This window comes from Convolutriloba macropyga, chromosome 9 (assembly GCF_964194025.1).
Source record: "Convolutriloba macropyga chromosome 9, txConMacr16.3, whole genome shotgun sequence".
In the NCBI taxonomy this organism is placed as follows: domain Eukaryota; kingdom Metazoa; phylum Xenacoelomorpha; order Acoela; family Convolutidae; genus Convolutriloba; species Convolutriloba macropyga.
Genome location: NC_134476.1, coordinates 4,639,013 through 4,658,293, shown reverse-complemented (window position 1 = coordinate 4,658,293; position 19,281 = coordinate 4,639,013). Strand labels below are relative to the sequence as shown.

At 34.5% G+C, this 19,281-nt stretch overlaps 1 protein-coding gene across 1 annotated transcript; it reads right to left on the bottom strand.

The window, feature by feature from the left end:
- Window positions 1–3,540: 3,540 nt before the first annotated feature.
- LOC142345969 (myeloblastin-like) lies at window positions 3,541–16,544 on the bottom strand. The gene is made up of 6 exons (XM_075398437.1): window positions 16,388–16,544; window positions 14,184–14,394; window positions 9,360–9,450; window positions 8,496–8,710; window positions 5,124–5,325; window positions 3,541–4,001 (listed from the first exon to the last, which is right to left on the bottom strand). Exons 1-6 carry the CDS (start codon window positions 16,538–16,540, stop codon window positions 3,695–3,697), a joined length of 1,179 nt encoding a protein of 392 aa, XP_075254552.1. The 5' UTR covers window positions 16,541–16,544; the 3' UTR covers window positions 3,541–3,694.
- Window positions 16,545–19,281: the final 2,737 nt, after the last annotated feature.

Below are 19,281 nucleotides of genomic sequence, written 5' to 3'. Positions count from 1 at the left end.
CAATACGAACTGTATGTCAGTTTAATAAGTCCAATAAGTCCAAATTTCAACTGATTTTTGGTAGTTTTTCAAGCTCTATTTATACTGCCGTAATCTGGTAGATTACAAAGACGAGCAAAATTGATTCTAGTCACAAAATTTATATAAATGACTCGTCAATTAAAGGTGCTTAGAATCAGTTTTTGATTCAAACTGGTGAATCTAGATAACTAATTTTACCACCGGAATGATTATGATACCACCGGAAATGTGAACAAAAAGTGTAAATACATATTATCTTTGACATCCTCTGCGACTGATTTCTAGGAAACTTTTAAAAGCAAACAATTTTGGATAACCCTTGCGACCCCCATTTTAATGATGTGACTTCGCTTTTTCGGAAGGAATATCAGTCTATGATGGAGGTTAAATGAACAAACTTATAGCTTGTTTTAAGAACAACAATGAAAACAAAATTAAATATAATTGATGCAAGTCAAGGTTTGCAGAGTATTTGTTTAAGTTATTTCTTAATTGTTCTGACTCCGAATTCACGTTTTGTTAAAATATTGTTTATAACTGATCTCCTTGTAATATTAGGCGAACTTAATTATAAAACCATTAAAGCCGCAAGCTGAAGTTAGTTGATAAGAAAACCGTTCAATTTTTTTGCAAAAAGGGATAAGTTTGCAAGCCACAGGGTGATCCAATAAAAGACTAATTAATACAGCAAAAGTTTAAAAATCGTTCACCTCTTCAAGTTCCTGTAAAATAATTGCTTTATACTGGGTTATAATTTGGGATTGATTATAGACCCATAAAACAAGAGTATTGGTTGCTTCAATAATACACGGGTCGCTTTTACACAAATGTGCCTACTGTAGAAAAATTTTGCAGTGTTTAAACTGAGATGAACTCAAATAGATGAACTTAGCTGAAAATTGCGGGCATTTAAATGTCACTTGAAGTTTTCAATTCTAAAATAAACTGATAAATTATTCCTGCTTGTAAGTAAAACTATTAAAACTAATAGGGATTAACAGCTATTGATTCCTACAAACAGCAAACCCCCCCCCTCCAACCCAAAATAAATACCGATAATCATGCATATAGAAAAAAATATCACCACACAAAAATTAAGATTAAAAAAATTTGACTATTTCTAGTACTCAAAAACAATTAAGAATTAAAGAAGCTCGCCAGCTGAACATGCTTCCTGAAACAAACACAGCAACTTTTTTGCCGGAGTTATATAGTTATTTTTTGAAGAGTTCATAGAACCTTTATGGAAACTCACAAAGTCAATTGTATGAAATAAGGCCCAATGTGCTGATAAACACTTTGTGCATGTGGTCCGAGACCTTCTTTAAGCATGCAAAGATGGAAAATGCAAAACCATAATTTTTAAAATCTCTCGTGGTATAAGTTCTAGTTTAACAAGAAGGCTCGGTAATGTGCGTACGCTCATAAGGTTCCGACCCCGCTTATCCACATTCTTGATTTAATTGGCTTACAAATGATGAAGGGATAGAAAACTTTTAAAAACATACATATCGTTTCATTTTTAGATCCATTTTTTGTTTCCTGAAAATATGCGTTCCATGGCATCTTTTTCGCTTTTTACATTGCTTGTAGCCTGAGAGCTCATTGGCCAATCGCAAAACTTCACCGCCCTTAATGAAACCCGAAACTCATATCTCATTAAGATATGTAAACTGTAATTTTTCTCATATTATGATAATTTTTCTACCTATTTATAACATCCTACTTATATGTGTACTGATAATTCAAAAATTTTTCTTCGTCAAAATTATAATCATTTTTATTTGTTGTCTGTCAACCTCTTGCAACTGGAAAATTTTAGCAGTTTCAGTAGCAGATACCAATTGTTGCTTGGTATTTTCTGTGTTGCAAATCTTAAATTTGGAATTGATTGCGATGTGGCTATAAACGTCTGCACATAAACTTCTCTCATCTAGTAATTTTCAGATTCTACAGTTCGGAATGAGACTCTTGCTAAAAATTACTATGTAGTAAAAAAAATATTCAAGATTTTTTATTAATGTTTCTTCGAGCAGCAGTTTGTATCTAAAAAGTGTTCCTTCTTGTCATTTTTTGTCATATATGATCATGCTCTGTTTGTTTTGAATTCTTCTGATCTGAATACCTTTTAAAAACCAAGAACTACTTTTTCCTACCAAACCGTAGTCCCACCAAGCTACCACAACTGACCAGATTTGCATTAAAAAATTAAGATTTTCTAGAATTGTTTTAAAATTTTGTTTCAAAATTTCACTGATATCTGTCTTTAATTGAAGTCAAAATTAGTGAGAAAGTTAAATTAAATGGTCCGAAAACGGCTAAACTTAAAACAAGCACTTTTGGAAAAACAATCTTGACTGCGTTGAGACTTCTGACAAAGAGACAAATTAAAACGAACAAGTCTGGAAATTTGGAAAATTAAAACAGCATGCACATTGGCTAGTGAAAGTGTGATTTCCAATTCAAATTTTTGATCGCATGGTGAAGATACAAGGGGAACGTAATTTTCAGCTCTTGAATTAGAATAAAAGAAAAAACGGTTTTGAAAGGCGTTATATATTAACAACTATTGCTATGACTTACTAACGACAGCGACCAGATGTCTTCTAAAAATGGAGAAAAAAACGAAACTTTTAATAAAATTTTCAAACGTTGCAGATTGCGCATTTTTCTCCATGGAAACAGTGATAAACTCTTAAAAATGACGACAGAAAATTATGACGACAGAAAATGACGACAGAAAATTATGAATTGTTTTCAATGGTAGAATTTTTTTTGAAAAATGTCATTTTTTTCTCACGCTTTTTATAGCAAGGTTGTAAAAAATCCTTTTTCTTGAAACAGTTTATTTATCAAAAAAATGTTTCCTTCGACAAGAGAGTGGATTGTGTTTTAAGTAATTTGAAAAAGACCAAAAAATTTATCTGAAAACGCTTTGGTGAAAAATTGATACTAATTCTATATTTCTAATCTGATAATCTGATAATGAACCATTTTTTTTACTTCTCAGAGTGACCTGTATTATTATGGATCTGAAAACTTTGAGAAAATATATTAAAATTTGCAGTTTTTCGGGCAGAGATAGTTTGCTATCAGCCGCTGATTTTCATCAGCTGATTCTCATCAAAAACATGTTTAAATAATCATAAGGATTTAGTTTGGAAAAATCTTTTGTTCATAGTTTTCTTACACGACAAAAATTGTTTTTTTAAAAAATCTTCTCTTTGAGAAAAGGAATTTCGCCTCTCAGTTGTTAGTTTTTGAAATAATTATTTGAAAAACAGACGTGTAATTGATTTGAAAAAGATGTGAAAAAAAAACAGGAAAAACAGGATAATTTGATGGAAAGTAGAGAAACCATATTGTCATATGACTCACGTTTTATTCTATTATTTGATTTTATAAGTTTAGTATGTGCCCCCCCCCCCCCGATGATTCTGAATGACCTATCGTGTAAAATCTTGCAAAACTTTTATCAGGTCTGATAAGAAGATATACATCCGCTTACAGGCTATAAGCAAGGCATTTTTGTCAGACATTCGTCATATCTGGCACGATAAGAATTCCACAACATTTTGGGTCGTTTCCGAACAATTCATAATACAAGTTCAATTTTGCTGGGTAAATTTTATCACCCTTCCTGTCATGAAATATCCCGCCATTAAGTTGTGACCTATATTGAATTATGTGGCCTCGGAACTGGTGACCTTGACCTCGACCTCGACACCACCGATCGTGATCTGGGAACGGGTGATCTTGACCTCGAAACTGGCGTCCTTTCAGACGAGGGTGATCGCTGATCGTTTGACCTTTCAGGTGACCTTGACCTCTGATCGTTTGACCTTTCAGGTGACCTTGACCTCTGATCAGGTGACCTCTGACTGTCATGATGACTTTGATGAGTGCTGATAGTATGCTGTATCCAGCGCGTATGTTTAGACACTTTTGAAAAATAGCTGAGTGCTGTGCATGAAACGTCCCTAAATATGTATAAATTTTTTGCAAAAACTTGAAAATTTGATAACTATTTCTACCCGGGCCCAAAAATAGTAAAAAAGTTGAAAAATACTTAACAAAATTTTAAAATCACTTCTTACTTCTTCTGTCATAAATCATAAACATCAAATCAATGTAATTCTATGTTTTAATTTTGAATCACGCTTTTTTTAACACATTAATTTCTATGTTTTTTTCCTAAAAATAAAGAAAAAACTTTTTGTTTTTTTTTCAACGCTAAAATTTTACATAAATTAGCGGTGAATATGCCGAATGTTCAGAATTTATGCAATTTCGCTGCTGAAATTTGCGGTAAATGACGCATAAATTCACCATTAAAAGCTTAATTATTGAAGTTAGTGTAAATGTGAGTGCCACAATAGGAATTTCGTTTAATCAAAGTATTTTAGCAATTTTTAACCCATCCCCATCCCCTGCAATTCTTCTTTTCGTTTTGCATGTTGTGTGCAGGGTTACAATGTACTGGGGTTATGATGTTGCATGATATAATGGGTTAAGGGGAGGGGGTGATGGGCGGATGGAGGTGAGTTTTGAGAAAATACCCCTAAAAATTACAACCAAAATCACCCCCAACATTATGTAAAAGTGAGGGATGGTTGAGGTAATAGGTGTAATGGGTGGCATTTTGTGTTTTACTCATTTGTAGCGGACCCGCCGGTTTATTGGGCAAAAAGACGTGCTAACTTATTTTTTACATAGTAACGTAACGTGCTGTATACCAAAACAAAAAATAATCTGTAACTGGGGTCGAAACAGATAATAGAACTAGAAAAACGTAACAATTTTTTGTTATTAACTAGAAAAACGTAACAAAACCTCGTGGGTCGAGGTTTTGTCGAAAAAAAATGTAAGAAATGCGGTAAATAGCGGTGGAAAAAAATAATTTTCACCGCAAAGCGCCCGCATCTTTTAGAGATGAATACGATGAAAGCGGTGAATTCTTTTCTTTTCACCGCATTCACCGCATTTAACGCTAAAAATCGCAATTCATAAATTTTTCACAGCATTCAACGCAAATCTTTCATTTTTAGCAATTTTTAGCGTTGACACCTCGAGCCGGGCGTTTTTAATTTCATTATACTAACATTTCGTATCGTTCGTTGATGTGAAACGTATTGACCACCCCATACAAACACTCAGGGGTTGAAGTACCACAGTATGACTTGAACAAAGGACCCCCATCATCGTACGCACACACACTACCCCCCTCTGTTATCGGTACTGCACAGATTAAATCGTCCCTACATCTTCGTCTGTCAAATGGTTTAATATCGATGTACGACGACTCTAAAAAAATATATAAACATTCTCTGATCAGACCCAAATGTCTCCGAATTCTGGCCAGATTTTTGTATAAATTCCTGGGTAGACTAGACCATAACATGCTGAGTGCAACAGTTCTCAGCAACGCGCTCGAATGAGTCGATCAGAGACCAGTTCAGTCTGGCACAGAATTCTGGGAAGAAAGAAAAAAGAAAATGTTTTCCAACCGTTGGAATGTGATTATCATTAACTTACATATTTGCACTTGAAAAATTGTTGTTGCTCACTGAAGTTGAGTTAACTGGTTTACTTTTCCAGGTGGTAAACAGTTAGGAAAAATTTGTTCTCTAATCCAGCATACGCTTTGGTACTCCAACATACGCTTTCTGATTTTAAAAATGCATAATTCAAAATATCAAGTGGCAAAAAAAAATTTAATTGCTGATCAGTGTAGAAAAAATCTGCGTTCGAAATTTCATACTTTTTCTAGACAGAAAATACATACTAACCTGCATCAAATTAGATTTTGTTCACGCTAAGGCATTTTTTCTGCATATACTAAAAACGTATGCTTCATATACGGAAGCAACGATCAGATTTCGAACTATGAAAATAGGTAAAATAAATGTTAGGAAAAATAATTGATTTAGATGCTTTTTAAAAATTTTTAAATTTCAATTGCAACGAAAAACTTTTTGCAAAATTTTGTTTATACTGACCATAAGGCTTGACAAAAAATTTTTGTTTTTTGGCTAAGAAATACCAAATGATGACTTGACTGCTGAAACAGTATATAAGTAATTTAATAACTTGTTTACAAAAACAAAAACGCTTTTATCATTTGATAGTCACTTGGAAGGACAATTACGTTTTTTTATGGAATTCCTTATGGCGCAACAAAAAGCATTTGGTAGGCCAAATATCATGGATGTACAGGTTATGAATAGATTTTCCTAACTAAAAAACCTGTCATGAATTCTTCGAGAAAATTATCAAAAATATTTAACTGTATAACAAAATAATTTTTAAGCAGACACAAAATTGTGACACGCTAATTAAAGTCATTAATGAGCGTCAATGTTACCCCAGTTTCCCAGGATAATTTATCTTGCAAGATTCGTAGTAAATCTTACTAAGTCAACTTGCAAGTTTCTGCATCCTAAGTACGAATCGTGCAAGATCTTACGAGTTATTCAAACAAAACTTACAAGATAATTATTCCTCCGGCCAGAACTTTTAAGATAAATATTTTAGTACGATTTTTGCTTAATCTTACAAGAAATTGTAAGATCTTACTTCCTTTGGTACGAAACTTGCAATTTCTTGCAAAATAACAGTTGCCCGTAATAACTTGGTACAATTTCGTCTTCCCTAATACGTTTCATACTAAAACTTATGAAAAGATTAAGCAAGTGTTGGCTCTCGTTAGTACAAAAATAGCAAGTTCTTACCAAAAAAAAACAAACGACTCCTCGTACTTAAATAGTAGATTTGACGTTCCCTAATTAACTTCTAACTAAAACTTTGAAGTTCAAGCAAATATTGTCTCTCTCATTAGTACGAAACTTGAAAATTCTTCCAATATAGCAATTCCTCGTACTAACTTAGTACGCTTTCATATTCCCTAATACTCTTTTATCTAAAATTTACAAGAAATTTCAAGTTTTTAATTCCTTTAGTATTAAACTTGCAATTTCTTACAAGGTAACAATTCCTTGCAGTAACTTGGTACGATTTCACATTCCCTAAAAAGCTTATTACTAATACTTACAGGTTTAAGCAATTACTGTCTCTCTTTAATACGGAAATTGCAAGTTCTTAACAATTCCTCGTACTACTTTAGTAAAATTTCGTATTCTCTAATACGCTTCTAACTAATACTTACCAGAGTAACTAATACTTAAGCTAGTATTGGCTCTCAATAGTACAAACTTGAAAGTTCTTTCACGAGAAAAATTCTTCATCTAACTTAGTATGACTCTGTATGACTTAGTATGAACTATTTCCTAGTACAGTTCTCAGAAAAACTTTTAAAAAATAAGCAAGTAGTTAGCTGAAAGCTTGCAAGTTCTCTCAAGATAACAATTCTTCAGACTAATTAAGAACAAATTCAGATTCTCTAACATGCTATTTAGTGAAATTAAACAAAATAAGCAATATTGGATCTACTTTGCCCGAATCTTACGAAACATTAAAACAACTAATTGCCATACTGACCTAGTACAATTTTAGTCTCTCTAATACGGTTTGAAATAAAACTTATTTCTTAAGACATTTTTTAATGATAGCTATTACACTGAAATTTTTGAGGAAGTTTACGCGACGAATAATTTTTGCAACGTTATGGTTATTTTTGTGAAAATGAGGCTGTATCAAGAATAATCATGAATTGGAAATGCCAAAACAATAGAGCACTTATTCGATAACAATTTTGATATTGATATACTCCCACTAGGATAAAGACTAAGATAGCTTGATTTCCATCATCTGTAATGTTAATAGTTAACGCATTAAAAATAAAAATTTTTTTTGAAAATTCATATTCTTTTTGCATAATGATAAATCCAATAACTTTATTTAAGATAACTTTACGTTTATTACTGCCTTGCACTTTACAAATGTGGGTCAGAATGCTTTTTAAAAGACGCTAGAAAATCTAAACAAAAGTTGGAACGCTCATTTTTTTGCCCCACACATACAAATTACATAGTTATTTACTAAACTACGTAGTTCGTTATTATTTAAAAGCTGCATGTGCACGTGAGGGCATGAAAGTTATATACCGAATAGTTTTTATTACAATATTGGGAAGTTTCACATTTGCATTGGAGCCGTCGAAAGTTAACACTGGTTGACGCACTTGGACAACAATTATTTAACCAATTTCATAGAAAGCTATTTCTTACTATATAGCTTTTCATCATGCTCGCTTTTCCACAGAAAATCATAGGAGTTGCGACGGGTCATAGTAATTTGGATAAATTTTGTTTGACCCCCTCCCCTTCTCGCCAGCTCACCCTTCTCCCCAACTCCCCCCCCCCCCCTCCCCCAGTTTAATAGCAACCATACGCCCCCGCATAATATGCTCCCATCAAGCTGAGTTTGTGGGAGAGAGGTCACAAAGGGCAATTATCAATGGTGAAATTACCGCTGGAAAAACAGATAGCAACCTCGGAGAAAAGTGATCAGCTGACCTTGAAAAAACATGTCCAGCAGGCGTTCTGGAAACTGTCCACTGTTTATGATGGAGACAGTTCCCATGCCAGAGGCACCCAAGATCCCATCGAATATCAGTTCTCCCCCCACCTCTGGGCCACAGGGAGGCAGAACCCTCTGCAACTCCTCCACCCTTCCACGTAGACTAATTAAGGCCACGTCATCAACGAATGGCCGAATTGATTTGCTAAACCTATAAAAAATTTTGTTACTAATACTTCATAAATTATGGAAAAAAGCTGGAACCTTTTCCATTTCTGACCCTCAATTTTCCGGCTGGACAAATGAAAAATGAGGAAGGAATGGGTGCAATTAATATTGTGCTCCCATCAAGGAATTTAAAATGATTGGTAGCTTTTGGGATCTTTTCCGTTTGTGCATACTCCCCTCAATCCCCCTCCCCCCCCCCCACCCCCCCCCCAAAAAAAAGCTTAGTGAGTAGGGCGCAATAGTTGCTTAGTTGCAGCCACCTCCCCTCCCAAGCACGCGTCAGGTTGATAACGAACTGGGGGGGGGGGGGGGGTGGGAGGGTCAATTAATTTTGAGCCGTAATAGTTGCAGTTAGTTGTACGGGCACCTTTTAGAAATTATCATTCATTAGCTGTAACCATTTTCATCAAAAGCTCAATTATTATAACACATAAAAAAACCAACAGAGGAAAAAATTGCGATATCTACAATCCCCCCCCCCCTCACGCTAGTATCCTCCCATTCAAAGCCGCTCTTTTCTTCTGATTAGCAGACTAGGATGCAAGTCACTAAATATCTCTTCACCGGTCATCCGATGTCAAGTTTGCAGTTTTTTTTTATTTTTATCTGTCATTTTAAACAATTATGCTAACTGGTCTGGGTAATAGACGTGTGATACTGCATAGCGGGTTTTGATGCTGTTTGCTATCGTGAAATCTCCCACCTCAACTGTGATCTCTGATTCTGAAATTTAAAGAAATGTTCCCAGGATAACATCTCGACATATTAAAAGCCTTTAGAATTCCAAAAAAGGGGTACAATAAAGACTGTAAATACACGTTCCAGCTCATAGTTAAAGTCGAGGTAAAATCTTTGTATCTGGGTCCAGCTACCCAGGCTGAGGTCCCAGACTGAAATTCTATAAGTCCAGACCGAAATGGACAAACAAGGGGGGTGTCGTGCGTTCAAAATTACACGGTCTGGAAACACAAATGAACGCACGATAGTCTGGACATAGGTAATTCGAAACGCGCGATAGTTTGGACATAAGCAACTTTGAACGCACGAAAGTCTGGACATAGTGACCCTGGAGCGCACGAAATTTTTTGGAATGGAAACAAGAATGCCTATAACGTCTTTTCATGCCAAACTATTGTCGAGCTCAGTCTTTTGATTTTTTTGGATAGGTAATAGATTTTTCAGTTTTTCTTTGAATGCTGAAGCGTCCACGATGAACACCGAATTAGCATTGCAAAAAGCAGTCCAACTTTAAAAAAAGTAGAAAAAACTCGGCCCGAATACCTAAGAGACGTCAAAATCTTAAGATAAATTAGTCTTCACTAGTAGTTGCTATATAGAGAAATTGTTTGGTTGAACGGAACTAGTTAATCGCAATTTAATCATCATTAATTGAGGGCTGTAATTTAGTTGTTTTGATCACAAAAATATTTGTTTTTTATTTATAATAACACAGTCTTTTCTTAGAAAAAGTATCAGTAATAACTCCCGTTGCTTGTAGCTCTTGTAAAATTTGTATTTGAAGGCTTTTAATGACTGAACTTCCGAGAACTTCTAATCTTTTTGATCATCGTAAATTTGATCGACATTTGTTTGTTCTTTGGAAATGTTTACATTCCTAGTAAATATCTAGTACTAACTTATCTAGTAAATCCTGAAGAAAGTTTCGTCTTGTGGCCAAAAGCCGAGTGAGAAGATACCAGCTATCAAGACAACTTTGACTATTTGCACATTTCTAGGGCATTCTGAGAGCTACAGCTTGTGTTTCGTTAAAATTCAGTTTCTGCTTAAATGTCGCACACTTTCAGAAAATGTTATTAAATTTACTATTGTCTCAAAATTCCAATAGAAGGAAAAACTCTTGATCATTTAGATAATTGCTGTAGAACTCATAAACTCGTTATAAATGACATGGGAGAGTAAGTTAGATGAGTTAAATCAGGTTAGATAGGTTAAGTTAGATATTTGGAATAAGCGTTCTTTCGTAAAGAGTTATTGATTCGAAGGCGCCACTGAGAGGGGTTGAGTGATATATCTTGAAAAAACAAATTACTGAATAAAAAGGATATTGAGTTGTCAAGATATTTCAATTACTGAACATAGTTTATTTGTTAATCAGGCCAAAGTCCAAATGTGTGATTTAATTTTAGGTATCCGCTAGAGAGCAAGCTAAAATTTTGATGTGAATTAGATATTTTGATGAAAAATCGAACGTGAATTTGAAAAGAAGAAACTTATTTTTACCAAAGATAACGTGATATAGTAGTTTTATGAAAATACCACCAATCAGATCATCCCCGCAACCCCTTAAGTAGTTGTGTTAGGCGAATGTTAACCAAATTTTTATGGCATGTACATCCATTGTTCTTCTCAGGTTGGTATAGCTTCCCGGTAATCCGACCGACCAGCGCCGCGTTATTAACACTGAAGCTAGCGTCATTTGAAAGTTTTTTGAAGCTTTGAGTTAAAAATGACCACCTGAATAACAGAAATGGGCAAAATTAGGTTCAAAACGAACTGATTGTAGTACCAAAAAAATGTTTTAATTGGTTTTCGAGTTCTTTATTAAGAACAAAATAATATATTTTCAAGTAAGGATTATTTGCACTTGATAATGAAATAGTAATTTCTCGAAAAGTTGATGTCTGAACCGAAAATTTGTAGGTGGACTAATTTCAACGAGAAGAATCCGAATTTGGAAGTGAAACCCAACAAACTTTCATGGGTTTTCTAATAATGCTACTTTTAACTTCCGGGTGCAACCAAAAATTGACGCTTTGGGATGACCCGGTTGCCGGAAACAAGAATTTGGCTTTTTTGAGCAGCCGAATGACTTTGAAATGGTAATAAAATTGATAACCAGAGACCGTTAGTGACAAAAGATACTCACCAAGGTCAAATTTGACGAATTCCGTTTTTTTGCGTTTTGGAACCAACGACTTTTTAAAAACTTCAAAGCGCAAAAGACTCGCAACGAATTATGCTGGGACAATTGTTTTTGACAGGCAATTAGTTGGCACACTGTATTCTTTAGAATTTTATTTGAAGTAATTTGGACCCGTAGAGAACGAAAATTGGTCTTTTCATTTTTAATTCCCTGCTGAACATCCACGAGACATGTGCGCTCCCACTGCTCATGCCATAATAAATGTTATAGGTTTTGAAAATTTGTGGGTAGGTGCACACGTGGACCAACTTCTGGTGATAATGGTTATCTTTATCAACTAGACCCCTCATCCAGGACGATCGGCCTTGAAAGACTCCAAACTGTCAATTTTTTGTTTTTAGCAAAATTGGTTTTTCAGAAAAATTTAAGTAAAAGGAATCGCAAAAAATCGTGTCAAAAAAGAGAATAATAAATGCTTTTAATTTTAGTGTTCGAAAAGAAACTGCTCATAGTTTAAGGGTTGAATTTAGTTGTTTTTTCAACATATGGTTTTTGACAGGGATTGCTCGCAGTTAGTTGATTTTGATCGAAAAAATGGAGTGACATGAGTTTTTCAAAGCAATGTTCAATGTTTTATAAGTGTGAATATATGCACATAACTCGAAGTGGATTTTTGTAAATAAAAATCCAAAGGTCGTTTACTTAACAGAAGGTGGAAATTGAGCAACAGTTGGTCGGAGTTGAATAACAGAGCACAATTTTTGAATGATTTGTTTGCATAGTAAACGAAGGCCTCCTACAGCATGCGATCGACTTCAAAATTAAGTTGCAATGTTTTTTATGAGACTAGCTTATTTGCTTGTTTGTTTAACATAAGAGCGTGTTGGTTGAGTATAATTTGAAGGGGGAACATTCCTGAGACCTGTGCGCTCGCACTGCTCTTGCCCTATTGAGTGTTAGGTTTTTAAAAGTTGTGGATAGGTGCACAAGTGGACGGATTTTGTGACAATGGTTATCTTTATCAACTTGAACCCTCAGCCAGGACGATTGCCCATGGATGACCCCTAAGGGACAAATTTTGGGTTTTAGGAAAACTACAACGAATTGAAGGAATTGGTTTTAAAAAAAAGGAATAACAATTGCTCCTAATTTTAGGGTTCGAAAAAAAACTGCTCTTAGTTTTAGGGTTGAATTTAGTTATTTATTCAACAATTTGTTTTTGACAGGGATTGCTTGCAGTTAGTTAATTTTGATAGCGGATATGGAGTGATACGAACTTTTCAAAGCAATATTCAATGTTTACTAAGTGTGAATTTTTGCATATGTGTGATAACGCGAAGTGGGTTTGTATACATAATAATCCAAAGGTCGTGTATTTATTATAGGGTGGAATTTGAACAATAGTTGGTAGCAGTTGAGCGACAGAGCATATTTTTGCAATGCTCTGTTTTCATAGACAAATAGAGACCTCCTACTGAATGTGATCTATTTCAAATATAACTTGCAATGTTTTTTTTATGAGAATGGTTTGTTTGCTTGTTTGTTTAACATTAGAGTGTGTTGGTTGAGAGTAAATTGAAGTGACACAGAGAATTGGGAGATTTTTGGACACAGAGAAGATTTGCGGACAATTGAGAGTTGTTTTTTTGAGAAAAAATATTTGAACTGAAACAGTTTGCAAAGTTGATTTTTAGAGAGGCCGGAGAACTTAGTTTAGTGAAAGTAAACTTAGAAGTGTTAAGTGCGAGGTCAGTTGCGATATTTTGAGCATTTGGGTTAAGTTTATATGGGAAGTGAACCACGGAATTTCCCTCTTGTTATCCTAATTAATTTTATAAACTTTCTTTTGACTGTTCTTTCTTTTGATGTGCAAGTAATTTCATTACCTGTGCTATCTGTCTGAGAATAATTGATATTACGGGCCTCTTTTTCATTTAATTTATTTTAACTTAATCTAATTTGCAACAGCGTATAAGAGTGGAAAAGGGGAATTAACTGAGTAACAAAATAGTGCCTGCTTCATCAATCTAAAACCTTTGATTTAATATGTTTGATCGATCTTCTGGGCGACAGAGTCCCCTCACTGTTGAGCCTAGCAAAAATTCAGAAAGCGTCAATTGCAATACATTGGAAAACTTTTTGGTACATCGTAGGCTATTTTTTTAAACAATTTTGGGCGTACTAAATTCAATTGAAAATGTAAGACACCTCACAACGGTCGCATGTTTTGAAGACACCTCACAACGGTCAAATGTTTTTCATTTCGCTTTCATATGTTGCCCGCCCGTATAATCAAAACGTACCCAGATTGAGGTCCACGTTCAAAATTGCGCATGAAAATACCCATCCAGACCATTTTTGCTCATGAAAATACCCAGGCAGACCGAAAAGACCTATGATCTAGACTCTGGCTCGTTCAAAATTTCGGTGTCTTCACATGCTCGTTCAAAAACCCTTGTGAAAAGACCCGTGCAAAAAAAACGATATTTGATCCAGACTTTTCGTGATCTATAACACACCTCGATCTGAGCTAAAATTGGAAAGGTCCGAAACCAATTTGACGGCATCTTACCATCTAAACCATAGAGACAATGACCAGCTGTGAGTACGAAAGAGGGATCCACAATTGCCCCACCGCAGAACCCACTTCTGAAGTCTCCAGTCCTGCTAATCCGCACAAAGTAGGGTCTGGAGTGGGAGGGGGAGGGGATGCCATTGATGATGGCTGAAATCACATGACCCGATGCTGAGAAGTATGTCTGTCTGGTGCCAAGATTTTCAGCCTAAAAAAGTGGGATGTGTCGTTTATTTTCAAGGAGAACTTTCATGGCTTCAGAAGTGTTCTGAAAACTATTAATTCGTAATTAGGTTTATTTTAAACAAAATGAGTCACCAGCTGATGAATACACAATCAAACAAAATGCTCTAGAAACTCTTTATCCGAAATTTGCTCAAATTTTACCAACCAAGGCATATAAACACAAATAACTTACCGTGATAACTTTTGTCAGGAATTTTTTTTCTACAGGAATAAAAAACAAAAAGAACCCGAGAACCTGTTTCATCTTTAATTTTGCGAGAGCAAATGAAAAAAAAATAAATTTTTTCCCAACCTAATTCTAAAAATTTTGGCCAAAATGACTTAGAATCGACTCAAAAAAATATTTCGAACCATTTTTTTAACATAAACTGTCGTTAAAAAAATAACAAAACGACTTGCCAGTCAAAATGCTCAAACTTTTGTTTCAGTTTTTATTCAATTTACCAATAACAATTTTCTTACTAATTTTATATCACACCGTTTAAAAATTTTATTTAACACCGTTTTTGAAAATTAACTTTAACAACTATAAAAAAACAGATCAATTTTATCTAAAATTACAAAAGACTTTTCCAAGTTCACTGAAAACAATTTAGCCAAAAGGAGGGAAAAAAGTAAGATTGAAAAAAGATTCTGCCATATTTTTGAAATTATTCATTAATGGTTAAAATTGGTTTCTACGAAAAAAAATTTGGAATGATTTTATTGCTCAAAACTGGTTTCTACTTGAACATCTTAAACATTTTTCAGAAAAATTTATTATTGGCCCAATAGTTCATATCGTAGAAGCTATTACAATTCTGACAGTAAAAATGATCATTTTTAAAATGATTCCGTTGAGAACTGTCTTGAAAAAACCTTTTGGATTTTTTTTTCTCTAGTCCTATCTATTTTACTGTCAATCAATTCTCTCAACGTCATATTGTTTTTCCAAAAACCAAAACAAACTAAACTAAAAATTTTTAGTCAGCTCGCCGAAATAAAAATTGGGTAAAACTGTGATCCAAAATTGTGAAGGAATTTCTACTTCAAGTGCTTTTGCTGGAAAGAAAATATATTTGATCAAATTGTCATCAACATTGTTATTTCAACCAATGATCTAGAAGAGAAAAATTTTTGGTACGTTCTTGCTGCTAAAAATGACACAATTGGCTGCCAAGAAACCGATAGAAAAACGATTTGAAAAACTAGCTCAAAATTAATTTAATTCTTCCATGGGGTCGTAGATCTCAGCTTGGTGCCATTTTAAGTGGCGTACCTTAGTCTAAACCTGGAAATACAAAAATGACCTATTAATTCTAGGTGAGGGTAAATGTTGACTTAAAATAAACGTTCAAGGACCCTAACTAAAAAAGAGGTTAAACATTTTTATAATGCTAGCTCAATTCTTCTCATGAGTCAAGAAAAAGTTTTTTCACATGCATTATAAGTCTCAAACAGGGTTTTTTCATAAATAATTGGTTCAAAAATGGTTGTTTCATGGGTCGCGAAAAAGTCTTTTTATTTTAAAAAAACTGATTCTGTACATACAGAACTAGCACCGTTTTATGTCTGAACAACTTTTCACCAGAGCAGTCGAGCTTAAAAAAATTGGAAAACCTCCGAAAGACTTAAAGTTTTTTGTGATTTTTAAGATAAGTTAGTTTTCGCACCTGGACTGTGTTTCGCACCTGGATTTATTTATTTTTTTGTATCAGGACACGTTTTATTGTCTAGCCAAATTTGGGGACGGCTGTTTTGGTTCCACCCAAAGACGAGGATATCACGCTAACTCCAGACAAATTCTTTTCAAATTAAAAATCTGTCGACAACAGTATTTTCACGCCCTAAAATTGATCAAGGATGGTCTGTAATTTATTCCAGGTGTAAACTAGGGCTACTACTGATTGTTTTGTTTTTGAGTTTTGCTATTTAGTTTAGTGAATGAGTCAATGAAAACTAGTGGCTTTTCTTACCTGAAATTCCAATGAAGTAACAGGTTTAGGACCAAAAATGACAATTAATACTCCGAGTTTTAAAGATACTATAACCGACATTTTACTATCTTCTATGGCAACAATTTGGAAGATGTCATTAGCTTGATTTTTCTCCAATAACCGAAATGACATTTCCAGTAATTTGGTGACCTTTAGTTGATAATTGTTTGCTCTTTTTACCTCAACTGTCTTTGAATCAAAATGGTAGTTTGACCGATCAAAATATAGTTCTCGTAAAAGTTCAATGAAAGTTAGCCAGAATTAATCTTAGAATTAAGTCTGAGCTGCTAAAAGTATGTTGAATTTCATCACTTGAAATTATAAAAACTATCAATTTCATCCAAAATAATATGTATTTCGACTTTTGATTGTTGAAAACTTATCAATCGAAAGGCAAAAACTGAGCCAGGGTCCTGTTGTCAATGCTAAAATCTTCTAAAATGTTAGAATCGAGGTGAATTCAGTGTTTTAGGAAAGGCGGGATTGAGGTGAAAATGAGGTCCAACAATAATTCACCCCGATTCACTGCATTTTTACAGATATGCACCGCCAATGTCGCGATAATTCTATTTGAGATTTTTGAATTTTTGAATCTTTGAATATTTCTGTTTGAGATTTTTGAATTTTTGAGTTTTTGAATTTTTGTTTGAGAAGATGTAAGAAATCCTGTGAAATTAGAGAATTTTTTATGATGCTTATGAATCGCACTTTATGAACACAAGAAGAAAGTTTGAATTGAATTCAGTTCTGTTCGATAATTAGTTACAAAAATATAGTGACATATATGAGTATATATAGAGTATATGATTTATATATGGGTATAAATGAGAGATAAAATGCAAAAGTTCACCCAACCTGGACAAAACTCACCCAACCCAGCTGGCTGATAGTAGAAGAAAGTATCATACGATTTGGTGTACAGTGTCCTAAGATTATTAAGGTGGCAATAAAAAATGCTGCAGTTCAATTTGTTTTGCGGAAGTGAAAATTCTCAAGAATGAAAGATTAAGAAAATGGTTTATACAGAAGAAAGTTAAGATTTGCAGGAATGGTTAGATTAAATGGAGAGTGAGATGAAAAAAAATTAATATAATTTGGCGAAAACCAGGCAACCAGTCTTCGAACCATGCTTCATAGTAGGGGTTATTTCTCCTCAGGGTGGCCAAATATAGATAAAAATGGCAGTTCTCCCGCAAAAATAAAAGTCTTTAAGTTTGGGGGAGGGAAAACTCAACATCAGTTAACCTACAGCCAATAAAAACTGATAATAAATTACTTTAATTACCACTAAAAATTGCGTTATTTTATATCAATTGCGCGTGACATTATCTCAGGTAATTAACCTGAACTATTTTCAGCTATTAATTCCAAGTTTTTTTGTTTGTGGATATCTATTTAGTCAGACTTGACCTCAATCAATTTACCCCAAATTAAAACTAATTCATTTTGCCGTCTGCAGCAGAAGAGGCTTGATCCAAAAAAAAATACTTCAGTTTTGCACTTCAATTACTACGACTAAATATTCTGTGGGCATTTAATAGCGTAGTCTTTAAAACACGAATAAAAAATTGCTGAAAATCTTTATGTCTTCCTATTTTGCATTTTATGTAACAGAGAGCTAAATACTGTAGCAGCATGATCATAACTTTCGATTCAAACAAATTTCAACTGACAATCTTTTCCAGAAATCAGAAAATCAGAAAAGAACTAACCAATAACAAGAATTTTCGAAAACAAGTGTTGCAAGCCCAGGATGTCAAAACGTTATTAATCGAGCCATTAATTAGTTGATTAGAAACAAAATGATGGCCATAAAATCACCAATTTTTTAAATCGATTTCCGAACCCTAAAGTATTAATTTTAAAAGGTTTTAAAAGCCCCCAAAAGCCCAAAACCCGGTAAAGCTAGTAAGAACAGTCTTTCGACGATAAATTCAAACGTTATACTTTGTAGCCAGGCAGCTAATCCTAATATAGTTCAGGCAAGAAGTAAAATAAACTTACATCGGCAAATCTAGCGGTAATTTTTTGACAGGTAACAGATCCATATTTTTGGCTAAGATTGGTCAGCATTCCTTTTTTGAAACTTAAAAATTTTCAGCTTAAAAGGTCAATCGATTTTGAGTATGAGCAAGCTCAACAAAAATTATGTTAATGGCTACTTTTTCTGAGCTTTCTGCGTAAAATAGAATAAATTTTATGCGTGTCTGAACGCTTAGAATTACTCAATTCTCGTTGACTAAGAAAAATAACGCAACTATTTTTCTCTATAACTTGGTAGAGCATTGCTCATTTCGTTAACTCAGGTACATCCTTCGGCCCGGAATAACAAGTTGAGAAGATCGAGAAAGACTTCACGAGCCGGCAGGCGAGCAATTTGGGCCACGAGCGCTCTACGACGGAACGGAAACGCTCTCGGCACCGTCTTAGTTTTCTTCAATCTGAGCAGTGGGGATAGTAGCTCTTAGGGTTGCTTTCTCCGGCAATCCAAACTACTCTTTGAGCCAAAGCGACCGAATCGCAATTGCATAGAACAGCGCGCGCGCGTACCACTTGCTATAATCAAATACACAATCTATAATGAGCGAAAAAATTTCTGGCTGCTTGCTGGGCAAATAGACAATGCTCAGCGATTACAGGCCGTGGCATTAAGGTACGTGCATTCAATGCGTACTCGGGAAGACAAAAGGTAGTGTTCGAAACCTCTTCCGTGATACGGCATGCACCGAGGATAGTATACTGTACTCACTGAAAATAACAGAGCAACCTCTTCAAGTTGCCAACACGATGAGGCGTACGGGGGCTTAACCCTCCACTTAACGTTTTCATTCGCATGTTCTAAGACCTTATTGAGCGTGTTGCGTTGGTCCACA

What these genes read in the sequence shown, in the direction of transcription:
- LOC142345969 (XM_075398437.1), bottom strand. Translation starts at nt 16,540, where the DNA reads ATGTCATTTCGGTTATTGGAGAAAAATCAAGCTAATGACATCTTCCAA. An exon ending in TTACTTCATTGGAATTTCAG is followed by an intron (nt 14,395 to 16,387) that starts GTAAGAAAAGCC and finishes CCACTTTTTTAG; the next exon opens with GCTGAAAATCTTGGCACCAG. An exon ending in CACGTCTATTACCCAGACCA is followed by an intron (nt 8,711 to 9,359) that starts GTTAGCATAATT and finishes AATTTTTTATAG; the next exon opens with GTTTAGCAAATCAATTCGGC.